The sequence below is a fragment of the Trichosurus vulpecula genome, chromosome 2, assembly GCF_011100635.1.
Source record: "Trichosurus vulpecula isolate mTriVul1 chromosome 2, mTriVul1.pri, whole genome shotgun sequence".
Taxonomy (NCBI): Eukaryota; Metazoa; Chordata; class Mammalia; order Diprotodontia; family Phalangeridae; genus Trichosurus; species Trichosurus vulpecula.
Window position 1 is genome coordinate 321,761,524 of NC_050574.1, and position 27,521 is coordinate 321,789,044.

At 36.8% G+C, this 27,521-nt stretch overlaps 1 protein-coding gene across 1 annotated transcript; it reads right to left on the reverse strand.

Moving 5' to 3' along the window:
* Window positions 1–342: 342 nt before the first annotated feature.
* On the reverse strand, window positions 343–25,935 carry CLDN18 (claudin 18). Its single transcript, XM_036744088.1, has 4 exons — window positions 25,716–25,935; window positions 8,460–8,624; window positions 3,172–3,289; window positions 343–373 (listed from the first exon to the last, which is right to left on the reverse strand). Exons 1-4 carry the CDS (start codon window positions 25,933–25,935, stop codon window positions 343–345), a joined length of 534 nt encoding a protein of 177 aa, XP_036599983.1.
* Window positions 25,936–27,521: the final 1,586 nt, after the last annotated feature.

The window sequence follows — 27,521 nt, forward strand, 5'->3', positions numbered from 1 at the left end:
TTGCTGTCTGGGTTTTAAAGGAGCAAGTCTAATCTGTTTTTGCTATGAGAGACTATTTGAAGATAGATATCATGTCCCTTCTGAGTCTTTTCTTTTCTAAGGAAAGTATCCCCTGTTCCTTCAGCTGATCCTCATCTGCTTGATCTGGAGTTTTTGTTGCCATTCTCTGGGTGCTTCTTATATTATTATCTTCCTTTGTAAACTGGCTCCTGGGACTGAATGCCACACTCTTGATGTGTTCTGACCAGGGTAGAGTGCAGAAGGACTACTGACTTCAAATTCCTTTAAGCTATGTCTCTCCTAATGAGGCCTAAGATCACATTAACTTTTGTGACTACTATCTTACACTGTTGAAGACTCTTTGAAGAGACCCCTGGAAGAAAAGAATAGAGAAAGGAAAGATTTGGAGACACAGATGGGTAACTTTTGGTCACGCACTTAATTCCATCCGCTTGAGGCACGTGTCCATTGAAGTAAAATGCTCTAACCACAATGCCTCATTTTATATGACAATGCCCTTTCTTGTAGGGCTTCGAATAGAGTATCTAGAAGGCTTTATAAGAGCAATTTTCCAGCTAAGAAAGGAAGAAAATGACCATGTATTAAGCACTTACTATTTGCTATGTCCATTATAAATATTATCTCATTTGATCCTTACAACAACCCTGAGAGAGAAGTGCTATTGTTATCTCCATTTTGTAATTAGGGAAACTGAGGCAGGCAGTGGTTAATTGACTTGCCTAGAGTCACACAGCTAGTAAGCACCTGAGATTCAATTTGAGCTCAATACCTTGTTCCACCTAGTTGCCTGAAACAGTGCTTAGCTTATTTATTTCTGAAACATGCAGCAGAAAGATTATTGAATTTGTGACACCTACTGCTTACTATAGATGATTAAAAAAAAACCCTTGATTTCTCCTTTTGTAGAATGAATGGGTTGGACTAGATGATCTTTTTAATGTTGACTTCGACCCTAAATCACATGATCTGAATCATTCCTACTATGTATCATACATAAATCAACAATTATTTATTAGATGCTCACTAAATATCAGGTTCTGCTGTAGGTGTTGGGGATAGAGATATGAAAGTGAGACAGTTGGTGTCCTCGAGAGCCAACTAGACCGAAATCCTAACTTGTATTCCATTATAAAACAGAAGAATCAGAACAATAAAACATAGGCATATCCTTTCTATACTCATAATTTAGTTCAATCCAAACACAATGTTAGGTGAAACAAATTTACATGGAGCAGATAGTTCTATAGGAACAATGTTATAAAGTTATGAATAAATGACTAGCCAAATGGCATTATAACAAATTTTGGTTATATTATAGTTGGGAATAGGTTTTTGTTTTTGTTTTATTTTTGATCTAGACCTATGATTTCATCTGTGCATGGAACTCCCAGCATGTAAACTTCCTCCATCAATACACTTCTGAAATTTTAGCTATTATTTATAGTCTTAGAGAGTCACTTAGATCACTGAGATGTTAACTTACTTGCCTATGGTCACAGATCTAGTATATGTCAAAAGTAGGACTTAAATGTCTATCTTTATGGATTTAAGGTTAAACCACTATTCATTAATCCCTGCTGCCTTGTAAGAGTTGTGATGTCTTAATAACGCTATTTATTGATAAAGCTACTTTGGTTGGGACAACATGATATGGGGTGTCTACAAATGCTGATTCTCAATACACAATTTAGACATCATAGAATGAGATATTTCTAATCCCTCAAAGAACATAAATGAAATAACTTGATAGTTTTTGTTAACTGTCCAAGGCACTTTCTACAATAGCTAATATCATGGCTCCATACCTAAACATAAACCTTTCCCCTATCCCCAGTCATCAACAAAAAAGCAAATCAACAAAGCCTTGGAATGAGAGATCCCCATGTGCTTCTCTCTTCTCTCTCATAATGCATGGATGGAAGGTGGTGAACCAGGCACTATTCTTTGGACTCTTTTAAGTTCCTTCCTTGAGATAGCTATCTTTTTTTCCTCTCCCAAAAGGGACAGTGTTTTCATTTAACTCCAATTCCATTGTGTGAAGAATATATTGAAGTGGCAGTTCTTTCTCCCTAGTCCCTGAGCCTCTGAATACTTGGGTTCTACATACCTTTGGACTCACCCTTGGGTTCAATGTCAACTTAACCTCTCCTCAGATTCGCAATCCCAGTTAAAAGTACAGATTGCATTTTTCTACTGACTTTGTACATGCATTATGAATGTCCTTTCCTCACGCAATACTTAACACCCTATTTATTGACTAACTTCTACTTCCTGATTCTATGATGCTGGTAGGAATGGAACCCTTTCCTACAAGAAAAATGTCCTTGGAGCATGGGGGTAGAGGACATAAAGTCTGGATCTAAAAAGAACATGTTGTGACCTGATTGGGGTTTGTCGTTTCCCGATGATGAAGTGTATAATCGCATCCTACTTTGATGAATCTACTTAACTTTTGTATCCCCATGAGATTAGGATTCATTATATACATAAAAACTGTTAAATACAATATCTTTCATGCAAAATTCCTCTTGTCCTTCTTCGGGTAGTTTTATTACTGGTAAATATAAGAAGATATTAAGATGGTTCTGTGGGCTGATAAAATCAGCCTATCAAAATTTTACCTTCCTACATTTACCCAGGTCATAACAGTATTGTATCTGATAGAAAGGACCATCTGTAGAATATAGAAGCATGTGACATATACATATATGTATGTGTGTGTGCATGTATGTGAATGATCAATTTATGTTTCAATTAAAACTTTTACTCATCTATAACCTGATTTTTAAGCTTGGCTTAATTTCTTTCAGAAAGAGGAAATGCGAGTTGATGCTAATTCGTATGCCAGGGGTAATAACAATCACACCGTAGCAACCACAATAGGGTCTTGTGTAAGAATGTGAGATAAATACTGTAAGCTGTCATTGTATTTCAATGGAAATGCCAGATCAGACTCAAATCATATCCCCAAGTATATTTTGCTGAAATGAAATTTATGAGTTCATAGATCATTGCTGATTTGTGATATGAAATGGTTGCTTCTTATAAATACATATTTAAGACAGTGACAGTCACATTATGCACACCTTAAATCTGCTTCATATAACAGCAGGTTTAGCATGGAATACTTTACACCAAATTAGAGCTTACCTGGTCTGAACTGTCTGTACCATCCCACTCATTCCTGAGTACATGCTAGCTGAGGACATCCAGAAGTTAGTGACCAGCATGTTTGCAAAAACAGACACTCCAGCAATAGCACAAATACCTAAAAATCCAAAACATGTCATTATTTATCTTTAAAGTCTCTTAAGTATTTAACTTCTCTGTCTCTCCTCTATCCCTTGCAAAAATTTGAGAATAATGACATAAAAGTGGGAAAGAATGTTTTATAGACATTTCAAATTCTAGTTTATTCTTATTATTTCTTAAAACTTTTTTCAAATGCTATGATGAGGTCTCAAAGAGTTAGACATGACTAAACAACTAAGCAACACTTGTCTTCTCAATATTGTCCTCCCTCTCAACCTTTTTTCCAATCTCTACTGGTTTTCCTGTTGAGTTTAACATATTCCTAAACCAAAGTGCAGAGGTTCCCAAACTTATTTGGCCTACCGCTCCCTTTAAAAAAAAATTACTCAGTGTTCCTTTGGAAGGCTACTGTCTTTACCTTTTAACTTTTTTAAAAAAAATTGCATCATTTCAAAAGGGTGTTTTCTTGACTTGAATTCCAACCCCAGCTCGCTTTCAGTCTTACTCTCTGGGTAACTTGCAAACCACAATTGTTATGACAAATTTGAATCTCAGCCCCACTTATTGTTTTTTATGACTATGAATAAGTTATTTGAACTTTCTGTCCCACAATTTCCTCATTTATAATGGGGAGGGGAGTATTGGACTAAATGAGCTTTAGGGTACCTTTTAGTCTAGATCTATCATCCTATTCTGGCAAATCAGAGAAGTCAACAGCTTAATGATAGGACTTTACTGAAATAATTTAAAAGATAATGAAAACAACAAAAAACCTATATTTGGATTCATAACAACTTTCATTAACAGGCAACCCTTGCATTTTAACATTCACATATTTATTTATGTTCTCCCTACACCTGCCCTACTACTATACTCTTGCTGCTTTGAATACCATTTAAAGAAAAGATATATTGATATTTCTCAACAAGTACTCTCTCTCCCGCCCAAATGAAAAATAAAAGATGAACCCAAAGTCCTCATGCCTACTTTCTATTAGGCTCAAGAAGTTTGTTTTTGGTAATCCCTCTTAATTCTTACTATTGAGCTCTAGAATTCCTGATAAGTAAGACAGAAGGGAACTGCGTTGGATTAGGGGCTGTTCACTATTTGGGAAAAGGAATCAGGCAAAATCATCTGTAGCAATGCATTAAGCACTTGAAATAAAATAAAATAAAAACTGAAGGAGAAATATATTGAATATACTTCATAGAGGCAATGGGTAGTCTGGTCATTGATGGGCAAGTGTTAGGTTGCATTAATGCTTTTAGCCCTCATTTTTGGATGCAGACTCATGAGAAGAGTGTAGTAATGATGGAGGGGAAAATAATTAGAAGGCATAGACTCAGTTATTCCTCTCTTCTCCAGCATTCTTTGCCCACTTTTTGGTTCCTTTTGTTCCTTTTTCCACCCTGCCCTCTCTTTTCCTTTTTCTCATAGTGAAATGGGTTGGAATGAAGGAGGTCTGAGATGGGTAAGGCTGTTGAGTGACTGGTGAGATGTAGGGGAAGGGATTGGCCCTTTAGAAAACCTATTTCTGTCATGCTTATATGAAATCCCTATCAATTCGACAGATGTTTATTGATGCTCTGCCATTGACTTGCTGTGTAACCTTAAGCAAGTTGTTTAGCTCGGTAGACCTAAGCTTCCTCATCTAAATCAGAGTCTTAGACTAGGTGGTTGTTTCCAGTTTTATAATTTCACTATTCTAATATATTTATTTATACTTGAAGGTTCATGGAAATAGAAATCTAACATAGAATTTGACTATTGGAAGACCATTGCAATGCAGTAGGAGAACTGGAAAACATTTTTAATTAGATGACTTGGGAATCTATGCTTTTCTGTGTTGTACTGTGTTAGGTCTTATGGAAGACACACAAATTGTACTATATATCTAGCTCTCAGGACTTGATTTTGTACTATATCAGGCTGTTATAGAAACTTAGACTTGGAAAGGACCTAGAGGTCATCTAGTCCAGTGGTGTTAAATTCAAATAGAAGCAGGGGCCACTAAGATATAAATAAGGATCCTGTTGTCCCATATTGACTTAGAAAACCACATGTTAACATTATCTATGTTGTATTGTATTTTTATTTATTTTGTTAAAGGTCTACCAATTACATTTTAATTTCGTTCAGACCACACTTAAGAGTGTTGTGAACTGCCTATGGCTAATGGACTGTGTGTTTGACACCTTTGATCTAGTCTAGGAAAGCAGAACTCTATCAGGAGATGTTTATCAGGAGAGCTAAAATAAGGTACAGAAATCACTAGAGGACATGTGAGTATTTGATAAATACTATGTAGTTGGAAAAAAGCAAAATACTATGGGATGTCAGAATAAGGGAAATGACTTTTTTTTTTTTTGCTAGAATGATCAGTAAAACCTTTATGGGAGAGGTAACATTTGAGATATTCTTTCAATGATAGGTAAGATTTGGATAGGTGGAGATGGAGAGGGAAGGTACAAAACAGGAGCTTGAGCAAAAGTATGTCCCAGAAATGCAAAGTAGAGTAGGCTAAATGTTACATGTAGGAAGGCAGTGGGAGATAAGACTGGGAAAGTATTGTCAGCAGAGTTGCAGAGGGTCTTAAGTGCTAAGGAACTCAGGGTTTAGAGTTTATCTTAGTACCGTTAGGTAATGAGGCGTCATTGACAGATCAAAGTGTTTTTTGACTATGGAAATATTAGTTTCTGTAATTCAGGATGAATCATAGAAGGAGAATGGAAATAGGAGAACTGTTAAGGAGCAAAGAAGTGACTATAATAATGCAGGCAAGAAGTAATGGGGCAGCTAGGTGGTACAGTGGATAGAGCTCTGGGCCTGGAGTCAGAAAGACTCCACTTCCTGAGTTCATATCCAGCCCCAGATACTTAGTAGCTTTGTGACCCTGGGCAAGTGTCTTAACCTGGTTTGCCTCAGTTTCCTCATCTATAAAATGAGCTGGAGAAGGAAATGATGAAACACTTCAGATCTTTGCCAAGAGAACCCCAAATGGGGTCATGAAAAATTGAATATGACTGAGAAACCACTAAATAACAACAACAACAACAAAAAAAAGAGATAATGAAGCCTTTAGGGAGATAGAATGAAGGAAACACACATGGGAAACTCCATGAAGGAAATTATAACAAGACATGGTATTATAAACATATAGGCTTAGATCTAGAGGTGCAAAGGATGTTAGAGAACATCTAGTCAGAGCCTCTCATTTTAGAGGTGAGGAAAGAGGCTTACATGACTTACTCAGTGCTGTTGTTGTGGTGGTGGTTTAGTCACTTAATCCCTATTTGGGATTTTCTTGGCAAAGATACTGGCGCGGTTTGCCGTGTCCTTCTCCAGCTCATTTTACAGATGAGGAAATAGAGGTAAACAGGGTTAAGTGACTTCCTCAGGATCACATAGCTAATAAGTGTCTGAGTCTGGATTTGAACTCAGTTCCTCCTGACTATAGGCCCAATTCTTAATCCCCTGTGCCACCTCACTGCCCCCTTACCCACTGTCACAGAAGTATTAAACATTGGAGGCAGGATTATCAACTGATTGGATGTGCAGGCTAAAGGAGAGGGAAGAACTAAAGGTGATGCCAAGCTTCTGTACCTGAGTGACTGGGAAAATGATGGTGAGATGAACATAAAGAAGGGAGTTAGGAAGAGGAGCTAGTTTTAGGAGGGAAGATAAAAAATTTGGTTTTAAATATGTCGAGTTTAATGCACTGGCAATACAACCAAATGGTGCTGTCCAACTAGGAGGTGGAAATGCAGGATTCCTACTCAAGGGGGGAGGTTGAGGTTAGACATAGTGACTGGCATCCACACAGGGGTTATCATTGATGTTGAAGCTGTCACAATGAGTAAGACTACCAAGAGGAAGCCCAAGGAATGTTGCAGACTTTTTTTTTCAAATAATAATTTATTAAATCTTAAATATTAATGATATAGTAAAGCTCTAATATGGTCCAGAGAAAAGTAATTAGTGAAATGCATGAATTTTAGATTTTAAAATATTTTCAAAATTCAATTGTATATAGTCACTTGAATTAGTGTCCAACAAGACACCCTATAGGTTTAGCTAACCCTACTTTAATAAATAAATCACAACAATTTATAATTTGCAGATTATGTATAGGTGACTTGAAAAGGGTTTGTTTTAGAAAATAGATTAAATATTCTCCCTGAAATATTCTTATATTATTAATTTGCTTAGCCAACACTTTTCAGAGATAGTATACAAAGAAGAACCAATTCAGAAACTGAAATAGCTCAGACTATCTTGAGGTCCTTAGTATTGAAACACTTGTGAAGAAATGGTTGAGGAGAGGTTATTTCAAAAGGGAGCAGATAATGGGGTAAAGTTTGAAGGGGCAAAAATTTCACACTGAGAGACAGCATGGTGCGATGTAGTGGTATAGGGCTAGACCTTTAATTAGTTAGATGGGTTCAAATTTTGCTTCAGACACTTAATAACTCTGTGATCCTAGGTGAGTAACAATCTCTCTCGGCCTCAGTTTCCTTACCCATAAAATAAAGGGCTGGGTTTTATGACCTCTAAGATTCATTTCAGGTCTAAATCTATAATCCTATGACCTGTCAAAATTGTCATTGATTCTAAATTGGTAGTGAATGATTGATTATGCTTTGTTATATGTCTACCTCCCATGATGACTTCAATCTATATCAAGCAATAATGGAGACCTGAAATTGGGAAACACCAAAGAGTTCATCTAACCGAACTTCAGAACCTCATTGAACACCCCCTCAAAACTTCTCTCTATGGCTATCTACCCTCTGTTTGAACTGGCTTTGTAATCAGAGGATGTGAATTTGAATCATAGTGTTCCTATTTCTAGAGACAAGGAGCTCACTCTTTCCAGAGATAGCCCACTGCACAGCTGGATAGTTCTAAGAACTTCTTTCTTATGGTGACATGATCATTTTCTTATACTCTCTTGAATTTATTTTATTTTTCTCTTTTGACTATCATGGAAAGATATAATAACTATATATATATATAGTTTTATATATATATATATATATATAACTATATATATATAATAACTATAACTAGTAAAAGCTTAAGTTCAGAATGTAAACTCCTGGAGGGAAAGTGTTTTTGTCTTTTCTTAAAATTGAATGCAGAGGTTTTCACTTAAACAAAGCTTATTGGATTGAATTGGAACTTACCTGACACAATGAACATTATTCCAGAGGTCAGAGTCATCTTGGCCTTGGCAGAATCATCCATGTTGCCAATCCGAATACATTTCAGGGCAAAGATGGATACTAGAAGACCAATGACACCCAGGACAATGCCTACAATCATTAGGGCTCTCACGGCTTGCAACATAGCTTTAAAAAAAAAGGAAAAGTAATTAGGTTTAACCGTTGATCAGAAATTTTTTTTTAAATCACGTAACTGTAAGTCGTGTTTATATTATGCTTTAAAGTTTACAAAGTGTTTTCCAAACAATCATATAAGGAAGGCAATGTAAGTTTCAGTATCCCCATTTCACAGATAAGGGAATTGAGGCTCAGAAAGGTTAAAGACTTGCCAACGGTCATATAGCTAACATATGATGGAACCAGGATTTGAGTTCAGTTTTCCTGACTTCAGTGCTTTCTCCAAAGCCACCATGCTGCACTTTGAAGAATGGAATAAATTGTAGGTTTGCTTATTTTTTTTTCAGATTAAAAACTAACACTGCTATAATCAGAGAGTCAATGTGGTATTGTAGATAGAGAATTGGCCTCAGAATCAGGAAGTCCAGATCCTAGACACATATTGGCTGTGTGACCTTGGGTAAGTCACTTTAACTCTTACTGCCGCCAGGCAGTTTGCTAAAACTGTAAGTTATAGATAAGCTGTGATCTTATTGGTGGCAAAAGCTTCCTCATCAGCAAAACTGCAGATGCTTGATCCTTGATGTGCTAACATAATGGTACATGTATTAATATGTGAGAAGAGTATAGACCAAAGGTAGGGAGTAAAGTGCTTCATGCCATCATGTGATACAGCAGTTAGGGTGCTAGGCTTGGTGGCTAGAAGATCCTGTCTCAGACACTTACTAGCTCTGGTCTGATCCCTAGTCACTTTCTTTATCTGTAAAATGACAAGGTTGGAATAAATGACCTCCAAGTTCTCTCCCAGCTCTAAATCTATGATCTTATGATCTATTTCCAAATACTCTCATTGATAGACCAGATGCCTATTCCAGCTGTTGCCCTGCTTTAGAAAAACCCTTCACATGACAATAATGGTGATAATGGCAAAGGAAAAAAATGAAAATTTGGGCTCACAGAGAAATTAGATTATTTGCAATACAAAAATCTATCCACAGGATTTCTTTAAATGACTTCTTTAAACTTCCCTTAGCATATTTAGAACATAATTCAATTTAAATAGAAGGCATTATAAAACTATATAAATTTATACCAATCAAGAGAAAATTAGTAAATTAGTAAATCTTAAACAACTTTTTGGTTTATACACAAAGTTAAAGAATTAGAACTATAAATAGAAAATATCCCAGCAATGGCATACCACAATTTACAAATCATTTCAACAAGCATGTTTTGGGTCTACTATACTTGTCTATACTAAACCCCCGTGATGCAAAGGCAAAGATGAAACCATCGCTGTCATCAAGGATCTTCCAGGCTGTTGAGGGAAGTAATATGTACACAAATAAATAAATAGAAAATAATACAAAGTAATTTTGTGGAAGTTGGGAGAGCACTACAATGGGGGTGGGGGTGGGGAAATGTCAACAATGGTGTCAGATGGGAGTTGGGACTTGAGATTTGAAAGGAGCTAGTGACTCCTAAAAGTGGAGGTGAGGATGGAGAGTATTTTAAGCATGGGGGAGAATGTGTGAAAGGCACTGAGGTGGGAGATAAAATTGTCATGCATTGGGATAAATGAATCGACCATTCTGAGGTGGGTGTGTAGGGAGAGAAGCTGGAGAGGATCGTAATATGAAATCAGGCTAGAAAGAAAGATTGAAGCCTGAAAGATAAGATTAGAGCCAGAACACCTTTAAATGCCAATTAGAAGAGTCTGAATTTTATGCTTGAGTCCCAGAGAAAATTGAGTTGATTTCTTCAGCCCTTGGCTTCCAAATGAAGACACTTCCCTTTATCTCAGTCCTCTTTCCATGAGTTCAAACAGAAAATTTAGCATCTTGAAAAGTTTCTTCCTCATGAAATTTTTCTCCTTGCTTTAATTCACCCTAAGGCCCATCAAATAACATTTTTACCAATGGCAGATCAAGGTGCTGCTCCTAGGAACAATCTAAGTAGGAAATGTTTGCTGTAGGCTAAAAAGAAGAGGTCTGTTGGAAAAACAAAATGACTGTGTGGGTTAGGATACAGTGATGTGAGCTCCAGAAAAGAAAACACCACTCATAAGGAGTCAATGAAAGAACAAAGGAAGAAGATTGTAAAACCTGGAGCTTGGACTGGGAAGAATAAGCTCCCATTTTTTTTTTCTCTCCCTGAAAAATAACTTTAATGCTTTTTGTTTTTATATCATTGTCACTTCCCATACCCAAATTATTCCTCATTTGTAACAACGGAAAACAATTAAATAAAACCAATCAACTAATCTATGATCTTATGACAGTGGCCACAGTATATGCGATACACCATACCTATAGTACTCCTCTTCTCTACCAAGAAAGCATCAGAGTACAATTACAGGATCATAGATTTAGAACTAGATGGGACCATTTAGTCCAACCTCTCTCATCTTTTTTTTAGATGAAGAAACTAATGTCCAAAGGGGTAAGTGATTCATCCAAGGTCACACAGTCATGAAAAAGCAAAGGTGGGATGTGAACCCAGATCTCCTGACTCCTAGTTCAGTCCATTTTTTCCTTTGGACTACATTGCCATAGTATAATAGCTATAATTATGATGATGGCATATTCATGCGAGGTATCTTTTTGCTGACAGAGTGCTTCCTTCAAAACGACATAATGAGACAGGTAGTGAAAATATTATTTTCATTTTACCAGTAATGGAGCTGAAGTTCAGAGGAGTCAGAGGATTACAGGATTTGAAGCTTGGAGAGTTCATCTCATTCAAAGAATAATAGGTTCATGGCTTTAAGGCTTGGAGGGACATCATCATCTCTATTTTACAGATGAGAGAAGTGTGGTATAGAGAAGCAGTACCACAACCAATGTCACATGGGTTGCAAAGAGCAGAGCTGGTGTTCAATTCCATCCTTCTTTTCACCCTCATTTTAAAGAGGAGAAATTGAGGCCAAGAGGTAAAGTGATTTTCCCACAGTCTCACAGCTAGTAAATGGCAGATGTGAGGCTCAGATTCATGTGAGTCAGTCAATAAACATTTATAAAGTGGCTATTATATATCAGGCACAGTGTTAAGATCTGGGAATACAAAGAAAGGCAAAAAGGCAGCCCCTTATCTCAAGGAGCTCACAATCTGATGGGGGAGACAGCAAACAAAGAACCAGGTATAAAAAGGCTGTAGATGGGATCAACTGAAGATAAGCAACAGAAGGAAAGCACAAGAATTAAGGAGGATTGGAAAAAAGCTTCCAGAAGAAAGCAGGATTTTGCTGGGACATGAAAGAAGCCAGGAAACTCAGAAGGTAGAGATGAAGAGACAGAAGATCCTAGAAAAGTGGGAATAGTCAGTGAAAATGCTTGGAGTTGGGAGATGGAGTGCCTTGTTTGAGGAATAGCAACAAGTGGATGGAACAGTGTGCCAGGTTTGCAGCCAGGAAGACTCATCTTCCTGCGTTCAAATCTGACCTCACACACTTACTAGTTGTGTGACCCTGAACAAGTCACTTAACCTTGTTTGCTTCAGTTTTCTCATCTGTAAAATGAGCTGGAGAAGTAAATGGCAAACTACTCCAGTATCTTTTCCAAGAAAACTCCAAATGGGGTCACAAAGAGTGAGATTTGACTGAAAAACAACTGAACAAAACAAGAAGGAGGCCAGTGTCACTAGATCATAGATAGCAGGGGAGGAGTGTGAGGTGTAGGAAGATAGGAAAAATCCATGTCTCAATGATCACTACATTTGCTGGTGACCAGATTGTTGACTTGGCTTTGTACCTCTGCCATATTTTCTATTTCAGTATGATCTCTAGCTTCTGAATGCTGGCCCAACCTTAATCCTTAACTTTTTTTTTTTTCCCTGACCTCTAGCTTTCTTGCATTGCCTGGGTCTAGCCTGCTCTCTAGACTTATTGAGATTAAGTGAAGGGGAGTGGAAGGAAATAATAGACCTGGCCTAGCACCACAGTTCTTTTGTTATGTAGGCAGCAAGATTATTGTAGTCTGAGTGTCTCCCACAACAGAAGCAGAGATAATCCTAGTCTTGACCCTAGGGTGACAATATAATTAATTGATTTTAATCACTTTCTATATGTAACCTGAAAAGAGCAGGTTTTCATTTCATTTTTTTTTAAATAGCCACTTCAGCTCTTATTTGTTATTCTGATCAAGAGGGGTGTGCTTATCAGTTGATGCCAGGTAAATCAAGTGACTATTTATGTTTATTCAGTATTGCAAAGGTGTGATTACAACATTCTTCTTGGGTGAATAAAAACTGTTATCAGACCTGAAGGGTGGGCAGGATTCAAAGTAGAAAGAAGCAAATACAAAAATGGGAACAGAGTGTTCCCTCCCTGTTGTAAAATATCTGATCCCCTAAAGGAGGGAGGATTGCAGACAAGGAAGTGAAAGTTGAATATACATACTTACATGCAAATGAAATGTAGGTTCAGAGTTCTAAATATTTAAAGTAATTGAATGGAAGACAATGGGGGCATTTTAGGACGAAAGAATAATTATTATTAACATGAAAGTATATTTTATGAATCTCTGAAAAGGTCTGTATTTTAGGTTTGGATTAGGAAGGAGTCTTAAAACATGTGCATAGGAAGAGTTGAAGGATGGGCCTTGTAAATGGCTTAGCAATATGGCAGACAAAGAAGAGACCATGATAGGTAATCCAGGATTAATGGAACTAAAATTGAGGGGCTGCTGAGACAACCTCAGATAAGCGACTAGAGCAGGGATCTGTCAAGGTCCTCTGGCAATCTGGGGAAGTCTCTGGATCCTTTCTCAGAATCATATTTTTGATGCATAAAACAAAGTATGTAGAGTTACAAAGGAAACAAATTCTATTGAAAGATGGTTATCAATTTTCTATGGAACTGCCACAAAATTTTGTAAAATTATTCATCAGATCATAGATTTAGAAGCTAAAAGGACTCCAGAGATGATCTAGCATAAACTTTTCTTTTTACAAATGAGAAAAATGATGTTGAAGGAGATTAAATGACTTTGTCCTGGGTCATGTTAAATAGTATCAGAGGTGAGATTTGAATCCAGGTCCTCTGCACCATGCTGGCATTTAGCATAATGTTGACCACAGTTTGGAAAACCACCCAATTTCTTTTTTTAAATAGATCTTTATGGATATATTTTGTTTTTACATCACCTGCATTTCCTTTTCCTCCCTTCCCCCCCACAACTATGTAATTTCAAGAAAAAGAAAGTACTTTTAATGAGACTTTGTAAGAGGAACATACTTTGTCAAACCAACCACATGTCCCAAGTTTGGTTTGGAAAAAAAATGTTCAGTATACTTATACAGTCTTTCCCTTTTTGTAAATTTGTCTGACAGGATGATGGAAAACTGCCCAAATCATTACTGGTTATATCTATGTGATGGCAAAACATCCAGGTGAAAATGGACTGTTGGTTGTCTGGGTGGACTTCATATTCTGGATTTGATGGTTAGAACTAAAAAGCAGTGAAATGGACAATAGATAAACTATAGGAGACAGAAAAAAGGAAAGCAAAAGGTGATTAATTTACAATCTAGATCAGGGCTGTCCAACCTTAGGTTATCTTAGGGCCTCATTAAAATAAAATAATTATTGGGGGGCTGCACCCAGAATAAAAAATACAGTACACTAATAGAAAGTAGGGGAACACGTGTCATCAATACAACAGGCGAAGGCGTGAAGTGTGAAAGCAAACACAAAACAACAAAGTGACAACACAACAGTATAAAAGTAGGTGCATACTGACTAGTCTACATCACACGGATGGAATGCATCCCACAGATCGATTGAAAATTCCATGTGATATGTTCCGTCCATAATACTGCTTAAAAACACCAATGAAAATTAACATCAATGAGACTATTTATAAGTGATGGAATTAAAAAATCTAATACGCATTCCATGAAAATTATTATTTTATTTTTTGATTGTGAAAATTAAAACCCACAGGCGGGCTGCATAAAATCACACTGCAGGCCACATGTGGCCCATGGGCTGTATTTTGGACAGCCCCAATCTAGATATTTAGAAATGTACTGGATTTGATTCTGGAGAGAAACATCTGAGTAACCAAAATTTTTTACTTATTCCTGGGAAGTCTTAATATGATATGATTTACAGGAGTATATGGGGCTTCTGTTAGAACATTTTCATAGGTAGAAAAATATATCATCAGCAATATACTTTTTTTTTACTCTCAATTATACAGGTCATAGGTTATATGTGTGTGTGTGGGGGTGTTTTTATTTTCATTCCTGATCTATTGGCCGTCTTGGTACTCATTATTATTTCCTCTTGAGTACTTGTGGAAGGGCAATTGGGATACAAATACAAACAATCCATTTTAAAAAGTCATTTCCCCATTATTTCATGTGTAAATATGCATGCTATGTTTTTCAGTGATTATCTGCTGAAATATCACATTATACTTAATTTTAATTTTTTCAATGAGCAAAATTTTTTTTTCCCTCTACTATCTTCTTCTCACCCGTCATAAAAAAGAAAACAAAACACTTTTAACAAATACACATAGTCAGGCAAAATAAAGTTTTGCATTGGCCATGTCCAAAAACATGAACCTGAACCTATCATCCTGACCCTATTAACTCTATCAGAGTTGAGTAGCATGCTTCATCACTGGTCCTCTGGAACTGTGATTGGTCACCACGTTGATCAGTCTCAATCCTTAAGTCTTTCACAGTTTTTGTCTTTACAATGTTCTCGTTATTGCAGAAATTATTTTCCTGATCTAGCTCACTTCACTCTGCCTCATTTCACATATGTCTTCCTGTGTTTTTCTGAAACTATTCCTCTTGTCCTTTCTTACAGTGCTATAGTTTTCCATTACATCTGCATATGATAATTTGCTTAACCATTCCCTAATTGATGGCCATCCTCCTTAGATTTCAGTCTTTTGTCCCCACAGAAAGAACTGCTATAAATATTTTTGTGCATTTGGTTCCTTTTCCTCTTTCTTTGATCTCTTTCAGGGATATAGGCCTAGTAGTGATGTCATTGGGTCAAAGGGTATGTAGAATTTAGTAACATTTGGGGGCATAGTACCAAACTGTTTTCCAGAATGGGCAAACCAATTTGCAGCTCAACCAACACTGCATTAAAGTGCCTGTTTTTCACAACCCTTACAACTTCTGTCCCTTTTTGGACAACTTTGCTAATCTGATTTGTGTGAGATAGAACCTTAGAATTGCTTTAATTTGCATTTCTCACAACTTTAGTGCTTTAAAGCACTTTCTCATATCATTGCTAGCTTAGGTTTTGGTTTTTATTTTCCCTTTGAAAAGTGTATGTACATATCCTTTGACCATTTATCAATTAAGGAATGGCTTGTAATATTTTAGATTTAACAACTTCCTTTGTGGGTTTCATTTTTCTCATTGTTAAAATGAAGAAGTTGATTTTTATGAATGTTTCTTCCATACTAAATCTACTGATTTTCTAGGTTGATCACCACGAGTGATCTAGTCCAACCCTTGAATAAAGTTCCTTCTAATAATTCATGGAAAAGATGGTCCAATGGCAAACCTGAAACAAGGCTACTTGGATGTTCTGTTATTGGTGGCTTTCTATGGAAGATACCATCTAAGGCATGGAGAGTTTCTTTTGTCTAGGTTGTGTCACCAGAATAGGTGACTTCATCTTTCACTTCTCTGGTGCCTCTACTCTGTCATGTTTTTAACACAACACACAGTGAGCAAGCTTTCTAGAGCATAAATCTGCTTTGTTACGGTGTGAGTGTGTGGGCAGATAGGATACAAGTACTTGGTTTTGTATTTAAACATGACTTGGCTTGGCTCACTTCATTGTCTAGACTTTTTTCTAGGTTGTCACTCAAAGTGTCACAGCCAGGTTTCCAGTTGCCACTTCATTAGATCCTTACTTTTTCCTCAAGTTCAGCCTTCAGTTCTAGATCCTCCCCAGAGTCACTCAAAGCCTGACTCAGTGATTTTATCTTCTCCTGAATCTTCTAAAGAATATAGGATTTACAGCAAGAAGAGAAACTTATAGATCATTTAGAACCTATCTTCCTGCTTATAGAGGAAGAAACTGAGTTGCAGAGATAGGAAACTATTAGCAGAGGAGCCAGGATTTCAATTCAGGTCTTCCACCCTCAAATCCATCATTCTTCCCAAAAATCACAGAGACAGCACTAGATATTCTTGCAGCCAGGGTGAATTTAATTGAAGGACCAATGAAGGGCACTTTCTAGCAGAGTATCATAATTTGAATCTAAACATCATGGCATTTATTTCCCTAATCAAACACTGAAAAATTGGAAAATACTCCATCAGGTCCAGAGAACTGTTTTTTGTTGTTGTTCAGTCATTTCAATTATGTCCAACTCTTCATGACCCCATTTGGGATGTTGGCAAAGATTTGGGGTCTTTTCTTGGCAAAGATACTGGTGTGGTTTGCCATTTCTTTTCCCAAATCATTTTAAAGATGAGGAAACCAAGGCAAACAGGGTTAAGTGACTTGCCCAGGGTCACACTGCTAGTATGCGTCTGAGGTCAGATTTGAACTCAGGAAGATGAGCCCTCCTGACTTCAGACCAGCACTGTATTCATCACACCAGCTAGTGGGACCCAGAGAGCTGTAACAGGGAGGAACTGTGCCTCTCTGACATCAACAACTCCTGACAAAGCATTGTCCAGCTACCCCTGGTTATGATGACACTGCCTCTTTGTCCAGTTTCTTTTACCTAGGCCTTTTTTTTTGTCTGTCTGAACACATGTCAAGTCAACAATCATTCATTAAGTGCCTACTATGTCTCAGGCACTGTGCTATGGGTTGTCGATACAAAGAGAAGCAAAAACAATTAAGGAACTCACAGTCTAATGGGGGAGACAACATAGAAACAACTACATACAAATAAAATACATACAGGGCAAATTGGAGATAATATCGGGAGGGATTCATTAAAGCAGAAGGGGAAAGGCCTTTTGCAAAAGATGGGATTTTAATTGAGACTTGAAGGAAACCAAGGAAGCTAGGAGACAGAGATGAGCAGGGAGAGAATTCACAGCCAATGAAAATGTACAGCATCAAGAGATGGAGAATCAAGATGGAGATCTTGTGTAAGGAATAGTAAAGAGGCCAGTGTCACTGGATTATTGGAGACCTCAGTGAACCTATATCTAATAGCAAAACATACAGCTTTATCTTTTGTTTTTCATGCTTAGAGAGAATCTAGTCTCTCTAAATAGCATCTGTATTGCCTTTTGTAGACTCACTTCCTGAATAGTCAAGCCTCTAGGTCTTTTGCTTCTATATTAATGAAGTAGCCTAGATTCTTGCTTCCTTCTTCTTGTTCAGTCATTTCAGTCATGTCTGATTCATTGTGATCCCATTTGAGATTTTCTTGGCAAAAGTATTGGAGTAGTTTGCTATTTCCTTCTCCAGTTCATTTAACAGATGAGAAAACTGAAACAAACAAAATTAAGTGATTTATCCAGGGTCACAGAGCATGTGAGTATCTGAGGCTGAATTTGAACTCAGGTCTTCCTGACTCCAGGTCCAATGCTCTATCCACTACACCACCTGGCTTCCCACGCTCTCTTAGTTAAGCATAAAAGTTTGTAACAATCTCTTGTCCTTATTATTGTCCTTCTCCCTTCAATTATCTAGCTCCTTGAAGAGAATTGTCTATATTCATTGCCTTTGTTTTGCTAGTTCCTTTTCACTTCTCAACTACTTGTAATTTAGTGTCTAATCTCACTACTCAAAGTGCTACTCAAGATTATCAATCTGTTAAATCCAAATGTCTTTTCTCAACAAGGTGGCTGAAAGATTGATGGGAAACTGGTTACATAAAGCCAAAACATGTCTTTCCATACAATACTGGACACATTCTCTTCCCCCCTGCTTCCACGGCATTGATCTTTATTTTCCTACTTGTTTAGCTACTCCTTCTCATTTGATGGATTATCACCCCTTTCTCACTCTCTAAGTTTATGCAACCCCCAAGGATTGGTTCACCTTCATAGCAAAAACTGTTTATTATTTTTTGTTGTTTTTTCAGTGTTTATCACAGTGGCCTAGAAAATAGTAAGCATTTAATAACTGTTTTGTTTCTCTATCTATCTATCTATCTATCTATCTATCTCTATTTTCATTATCATCTTCATCATCATCATCATCATCTATTATTTTCTCTTTGCATTCTCTCTTTTGGCAGGTTTCTACACACACAATACATGTATGCACACATGTACACAAATGAGTTCATTTGCATTCATCTCTTTCCATGGGTTCAATTATCAAATCTGCATATGACTTACATATATGTATGTGTACTTGCATCTACATGTATGTATTATACACACACACGCACACACAATATACATATATATATACATACATACACATATCTATAGCGATATCTGTTTCTATATCTATATCATGATCCAATCTCTCTCTTTTAAATTTTATTTCCATATCCCCAACTGCCTTTTGGACATTTGACCTACATGTTCCCCAAAGGCTTCTGAAACTCAAAATACCCATTGTTTTACCTATCACTTAACCTCCAAATATTTCTATTTCTATTAAGGACACCATAATTTCCCCAGTCACGCAGCTTTGTCATTCTTGACTCTTTCCTTTCCCTCGGTCTTTCATTTCTCATCTGGCTTCACTGCCTTAGGACTTCTCTGACTGACTTCTCCGACTGACTTCTCCACCATGCCCCCACATTGGGTACCTTCCTCCTCTCCTTTTTAGCTCCCCTTTGTGTAACTCTTTCTCCATTAGACTGTAAGCTTTTTGAGGGCAGGAGCCGTTTTTTTTTCTTTCTTTCTTTTTGTATTTGTATCCCCAGTGCTTAGCACAGTGGTGGCACATAGTAGGAACTTAATAAATAAATGTTTATGGACTGACTGACTGACTATATATAATCATTTGCCAAGTCTGGTAAATTCTACACTCACTCACCCCCCCAAAAAACTTCTTTTCAATCCCCCCTTTTCTCTACTAATTCAGGCCCTCCTCTCTTCTCCTTTGTATTACTGAAATAGTCACTGGCTCCCTGCTTCCATATCTCTCTTCTCTAATCCAGCCTTCACACAGCTGCCAAGATAATTTTCACTTGTTGCCTTTTGTTTTTATGCCATGAGCATTACACTTTAACTATTGCCCCCCCCCCCCAAATCCTTCCCAAGATAATTTTCTATTACAGCTTTAATATATCACTATCCTTATTAAAAATATTAATAGCTCCCTATTGCATCTAAGATAAATTCCAGGTTCTTCAGTCTGGCTTCCAAAGTCTTCTAACATCTGACTCCAGCAAACCTTCCTAGCCTTATTTTACCTTATTGACCTTTAAGAGCTCTATTTGCCAGCCAAATTGGACTACTGGTTGTTTCTTGATCTTGCCATTCCATTTCCTGATTTTGTGCATTCATGTTATCCATTTCTTAAGCCTGTCATTCACTTCCTCTGCCTTTAAGAAGCTCCTTCAAGGCTCAGCCTCGGTTCTGCCTCTACCATATAGTCATCCATGACTTCCTCCAGGTATTAACACTCTTTCTTTCCCTAAATCTCTTTGTTTTTACCTATTTGTGAGCATGTTCCAAATTCTCTCCAATTCTCCCGTTATATGGTAAGCTATTTGAGAGTTCTTTTGTTTGTCTTTGTATCTGAGAACCCCCCACAGCATCTGGCTGCTTAGTAGGCATTTAATAAATGATTGTCGAATTGAATTATTGCATTTTGGCATCCCATTTTACATTATGATTGCTTCTTTGGAAGGGGAGTGGTTTCATTGCACTACCACAAATGTTTTTTTTTCTTTCTGATTTAAATAACTTTTGTTCTTTACAGTAGAGAAGGAGAGAATAGGCATTTTTAAAGCATCAACTATGTGCCGGGTACTGTGGTAAGTAGTTTACAAATATTATGTCATTTGATAATATGGGAAGGGGATGGGAGGTGTTCACAACTTCTTTGAAATGTACTTTTCCTGGCCTAGAAAACTCCTCTTTTCTCTCATCCATGGAATAATTTGTGAGGGTAACATACATGTTACTATGGAGGGAGGTTCTCATGCCAACCACAAAATTGATTACTTGATAAGTTAATGAGAACATAATATTGCATGGCAGAATGGATACATGATGAAATAATTGAATCATAAATATTTATTGAGCATTTTAAAGTTATAAGGCATAATGTTAGTTTTTATGGCACTAACATGAAATATCAGACCTGGTCTCTTCTCAATAAACTTCAAATCTAATTAAGGATACAACTTTTATACATTTTTTATTGCATAGTGTTAGTTGAAGTGCTATAAGGACATATTTTGAGGTCACAAACAAATATTTAGAAAGTGATCTCTATCTTAACATTCCAGAAATATCTTTGTTTTGTTCTTAGGGGTTCTCTTTTTGTGAGCTACTAAGCACCTCAAGAGCTGTTTGGCTAGTAGCTCTGCATTTTCTTGGGTGCCTTCTATCAGTCTTTAAATGTGCTGATCCCTGAATAAAAAGCAAAATGCAAAAACAAATCTACCTTAGAAATAGTGGTACCTGTTCTTGTTTCACTGTACATGCATATACTTTCTAATTAAAGTATGGTTAATACAGTGGGTTTTCATTTTGTTGTGAATAATTGAATCTCGGAAGAAGTAAAATCACAAATAACTCAAAGGTTAATAGAAAGGTGAATAGTGAGTGTTAGCATGTTCAAACGCATAAGTGATGATCAGAGTGTGAAACACAATTAAAGGAATGTTAAAGACATCATTGTTGATACATTTGACTGGAAAAGGAAATGGGCCAGCTACAAAGCAAGAATTGAAGATGGAGAACTTGAGTCCTGCATTGGTACCTCCAGATAATAAGGAACAAGAAAGACTCTAGACACTGGCTAGATACTTTTTGGAGGATTTATGGGAAAACATAGATTAGAACTGTGTAGCAATCACTGAGAGACTGAGAAACCATTAAGAGGTAACCAGCTTCATTAATGGAAGAGGTTGCCACACTGATGAAACCACAAATCCATCAAAGTATTGCTTATATGAATACTTAATTATTTATAGGACCACATACTATAGTTTTGTGTCCTTTCTTTCCTCCTTCTCTCCTTCATTCTTTCCTTTCCTCCTTTCCTCTCTCCTTTCCTTTCTTCCTTCCTCCTTTCCTTTCTTCCTTTTTCCTTTCCTTTCCTTTCCTTCCTTTCCTTTCCTTCCTTCTTTCATTTTTTCCCTCCTTCCTTCCTTCCTTCCTTCCTGCCTTTCTGTCTGCCCTTTTTCCTGCCTGCCTCCTTCTCTTCCTTCTCTCTATCTCTACCTCTCTCTTTCTAACTGTCTGTCTTAGTTTAAAGTAAAGTTCATTTAGTCCTTTGAGTTTCGTTCTTGGACCTGAAGCTCTTCACTTGGCTTCAGCCTTGCTGCGTAGTTCTTAGCTTCATTAAACTCCTCCCTTCCCATTCTTTAGTTTCATTCTACTTCTAACCTCCCAAGTCTTCATTCCCTTACCATTCCATTCCCCGGACATGCACTCATGTATCATGTTCAAGTATGGCCAAGTAAGTGATTTTACTTAGCATGTACACAGACATTCCTTCTACATCTCCTACTATAAAATGAGGTTTCTAAATGTGAGTAAATTTTGAATATTAATCTGAAAAAGCAACAAACCTTTTATGTCACTTTTCCTATAGATGATTTAACCTGATGACTTTTCACATTTATATCTCATAGACTCCTAACATTAAAATTCACATAATTTCAGCCTTTTTACAAAATGATATTCAACACTTTGAGATCCAAATTTTTATATAAATTTCTTAGATTAATGGAAGAGGGAAATCAAATACTTAACACCATTTTTGAAAAAAAAATTGAACAATCCATCAACGAGCTCCCTAAGAAAAAAATCCCCAGGACCAGACTGATTCAAAAGCAAATTCTACCAAACATTTAAAGAAAAACCAATTCCAAAACTATTTGGAAAAATAGGCAAAGAAGGTGTCCTACCAAATTCCTTTTATGACACAAATATAGTGCTAATACTCAAACCAGGAAAAAGCAAAAATAGAAAAAGAAAATTGTAAACCAATTTCCCTAATGCATATTGATGCAAAACTTTTAAATAAAATACAGCAAGGAGATTACAATGATATACCAAAAAGACCATACATTGTGACCAGGTGGGATTTATACCAGGGATACAGGGATGGTTCAATATTAGAAAAATTAATAACAAAACTGACCATATCAATAAAAAATGGAACAAAAATCACATGCTTATCTCAACAATGCAGAAAAAACTTTTTGACAAAATGCAACACTCATTCCTTTTAAAAAATATAACAGGAAACCTAGGAATAAACGTAGCTTTCCTTAAAATGATAAGTAGTGTTTATTTAAAACCATCAGCAAGCATGATCTGTAATGGGGATAAGCTACAAGTCTTCCCAATAAGATGAGGGGTGAAGTAAGGATGTCCATTGTCACCACTATTATTCAATATTGCACTAGAAATGCTAGCTATAGTGATGACAAGAAAAAAGAGCTTGAAGGAATAAAAATAAGCAATGAGGAAACAAAACTATCCCTCTTTGCAGATGATATGATGGTATACTTGCAGAATCCTAGAGAATCAACTAAAAATTCTACTTGAAATAATTAACAACTTTAGCAGAGTTTTAGGATCTAAAATAAATCCACACAAATCATCACCATTTCTAAATATTACCAACAAAGTCCAACAGCAAGAGATAGAAAGAAAAATTTCATTTAAAATAAATATATACAATATAAAATACATGGGCATCCACATGCCAAAAAAAACCAAGAACTGTGGGAAAACAATGACAAAACAATTTTCACACAAATAAAGCCATAACTAAACAATTGGAAAAAAATATTAATTGCTGATGGATAGGCTGAGCCAATATAATAAAAATAACAATTCTACCTAAATTAATTTACTTATTCAGTGCCATACCAATCAATTTACCAAAAATATTTTATAGAGCTAGAAAAAATAACAAAATTTATCTGGAAGAACAAAAAGTCAAGATTATCAGGAGAATTAATGAACAAAAATGTGAAGGAAAGTGGCTTAGATATACCAGATTTCAAACTGTATTATAAAGTGGTAATCATCAAAGCAATATGGTACTGGCTTAGAAGCAGAGAGATGGAATGGTGGAATAGATTGGGTAGACAATATATAGTAGTAAATTATCACAGTAATCTAGTGTTTGATAAATACAAAGATCAAAGTTTTTGAAACAAGAATTCACTATTTGACAAAAAATGCTGGGAAAACAGAAAAGCATTTGGTTGAAACTAGTTTCAAGCCAGTATCTTACATCATATACCAAAATAAGGTCAAAATGGGTACATGATTTAGACATAAAGGTGATACTCTAAGCAAATTAGGGGAGCATGGGGTAGGTTATCTGTTAGATCTATGGATATGGAAATAATTTACAACCAATGAAGATATAGAGAGCATTACTAGTTGTAAAATGGATAATTTTGATTACATTAAATTAAAGAGGTTTTGCAAAAACAAAACCAATGCAGCTGTGATTAGAAAGAAAGCAGAAAACTAGGGGATAAAGGCCTCCTTTCTCAAATATGTAGAGAAATGAGTCAAATTTATAAGAATACAAGTCATCCTCCAATTGATAAATGGTCAAAGGATATGAAGAGCCAGTTTTCAGATGAAGAAATCAAAGTTATCTGTAGCCACATAAAATGCTCTAAATAACTATTGATTAGAGAAATGCAAATTAAAACAATTTTGAGGATTGGCTAATATGACAGAAAAGGAAAATGACAAATGTTGGAGGAGATATGGTAAAATTGGGACACTAACACATTGTTGGTGGATTTGTGAACTGATCCAACCATTTTGGAGAACAGTTTGGAACCATGTCCAAAGGCTAAAAAACCATGCATATCCATCATAATCCATACCACAACTTGTTCAGCTATTCCCCAGTTGATGGGTATCTCCTCAATTTCTAATTCTCTGCCCCCCAGAAAAAAAGCCATTATAAATATTTTTTGTACATATAGGTCCTTTTCCTTTTTGTTTTTTATCTCTTTTGAGATACAGACCTAGTAGTGGTATTGCTCAAATAGTAGTGGTCAAAGGGTATGCATGATTTTATAGCCCTTTGGGCATAGTTCCCAATTGCTCTACAGAATGGTTGAATTAGTTCACAACTCCACCAACAGTGCATTAATGTCTCATTTTCCCCACTCCCTCCAACATTTGTCATTTACTTTTTCTCTACTATTAGCTAATAGGTATGAGGTAGTACCTCAGAGAAAAAATGTAATTAAAATGATGCAATAAATGCCTTCTTCCTTCAGGGAAGAAAAAACTCCTTATCTTCTGATATTCTTTTTTTGTGAGAATTATAAAGTCAATTGATTTTTTCCCCTGACGTAACTGAGTCCTTGCTCATCTCTCTCTATCTCTGTCTGTCTCTGTCATTGTCTATCTCTGTCTCTCTTTCTCTGTCTCATACACATACACTCACGGTGATTTGAAAACCAGTGCCTTATTTCCTGGTAAAGAAACACAATTGAGCTTGTTGCCTTTCCCTTACTGACATGCCTTGAAAGATACACTCATCTAGGTTGTCTATATTCTTTCACAAGCAATTCCTTTAGCTTGATTATGCACACCCTGATTTTCTTCTGCTATACTTCATATACAACAATAATAGTCACCAACATTTCTATAACATTTTAAGTTATGCAAAGGCTTTTTGCACATTATTTCATTTGATCTCATGATTTGGATGTTACAGTGTCACTGTATAGAATTCATGGTCACCAAAAGCATAGGGCCAAAATCTCTCACTAGCCCTCAGGTACAGGTTTGGATTCTATGATCAAAGTTGCAAAGGTAAATTCCCAAGGGTTACAGCCCGGAGTTACCAGGAACTCATAAATAGGTGACAGCATAATCCCAAATTGTAGGTACCTTCCGTATCTGCCTAATAAATTCAGACAAATGTATGCCACAAATAATTCTACACACACACACAGAACATTCAAGTAGAATCTCCACTTTAAAACTTCAATTTATCTATAAAGGTCAATGGGTCCCTACCTGGAAGACCAAGAATAGTGTAATACGGTCGACACTCAGTAAAACCAGAGCTCTGCGTCACACAGCTCCTCCAAAGCCCTTCATACTGGAACACAGATGTGACTGGGTTGTCATACAAGTCCTGAGTGCTCCACATGTCTAGCCCTGTGGCAGCAATGCACCCTGCCAATCCCAGCATAGACAGCATGAATCCCATCATTTGGCAAGAGGTTGTTGACATGGTCTTTCTTTCCACGGTCCTCTTCCCTTTCCCACAGGAGATATAGCTGGGTTAATTCTATGGATGTAGTGGACCCGATGGAAAAAATGAGTCTTCTTAACCAAGCCACCAGGAGGGGAGCAGCTCTGTAATCAATTGCTTTCCCTCTGCTGTAGATATTTGCTCAAAATGTTTTCCTTAGATAGTCCAGTCTCACTCTTGCTAGGCAGGAATTATTTTCCCTTCTGTTCGAAAGCTAGAGTGAGTGGGCTCTTGTCCTTCTGAGTTAAGCTGGCTTGGCTTGTTTGAGGGCAGGGACAACCTTCACTGCAATGAAATTCTTTTAACAGCCTTGCCTCCCTCTTCTTGGTTTAAGCCTATACTACTGCCCATGCCCAGAGACCTTATCATTGGCTGTACTTACTATTTAAGAAGAATGTTTTAAGTGTTTTCACAACATGAAAAAAAAAAGCCCCAAACCTAATAAGCTTTTCCTTTCCACTGTATGAGAGCATGAGAAGAGAATTGCAATGTTGATAACATGCCTTGCAATTTTGTGATGTTTTATATTATTACACTATGCTTTCACAAATGTTTTCTCACAACTATCCTGTAGAGTGGCAGGGACAGGTAACATCACTTAGAAGGAGAGGTAACCAAGACTCATAGACTCATAGATTTATAGCTGGAAAAGATTTGACAAGTCATCTAGTCCATGTTCCTCATTTTACAGATGAGGAAACTGAGATCAGGAAAGTTCTGGGGACTTGCTCAAAGTCACACAGATAGTACATCTTGCACTGAAAATAAAGTCTTCTGATGGACTTTCAAAAGCATGTCCCTTACTCTGAACTGTAAGAGAGTCTGCTTGAAAATGAGGAGACTTCTGAAATGGATAGACAGGAAGGCCCAGGGCATGGAAGGGATCAAAACATTACACATTAAAAAGAGTCTTCATACTATGGAAGCATGACTGGTTCTCATTTTCTTCTGGTGACATAGACTGGTTTGACTTTTTGTTCTCTCAGGAAAAGATACCAGCTGACTAAATTGCAGGTAGTTAGTGGGATATATGAGTTAACATGCAGTTATTTACTGCTCAAATCCTCAAATGTATCTATGATACAAACCTACTCATGCAGGTATTCCCTCCAACGATGCAGATTTGAACCCATCCACAAGCAATTTTAAACTCAGTCATAGATTTATGACTAGAAAGGACCAGCTGAGCACATAGAGTGCTAGACTCAAATTCAAGAAAACCTGAGTTCAAATCCCAACTCAGACTTTTCATAGTTGTGTGACCCTGGGCAAATCACTTAACCTTTGCTTCCCTCAGTTTCCTCATTTGTATGACTCTTATGTTCTCCCATAAGTTTGTCACAAGACATTCACCCCAAGTGATGAGGGTTTTCCTAACTTTCTCTTCACCCTGTGAGGATACCAGTAGAATACCTACATAGTCCTCTAGTTAGCTGTTGATCTCATCTTGTGATAAGGCTGATTTCTTTTTAAATCACACATTTTTCTGATGATATCTTTTACTTTGATTTAGTTCCTCATCTGTTATGCAACAGAGGAAACTGGGGGGGACACTGACTACAGTA

Excerpts from the sequence above, each read along its gene's own strand:
- CLDN18 (XM_036744088.1), bottom strand. The coding sequence starts at position 25,935 with ATGTCAACAACCTCTTGCCAAATGATGGGATTCATGCTGTCTATGCTG. Across the intron at positions 3,290-8,459 it reads AATAATGTTCATTGTGTCAG|GTATTTGTGCTATTGCTGGA; the intron begins GTAAGTTCCAAT and ends TTGGATTTTTAG. Across the intron at positions 374-3,171 it reads GTACAGACAGTTCAGACCAG|GGGTCTCTTCAAAGAGTCTT; the intron begins GTAAGCTCTAAT and ends CTTTTCTTCCAG.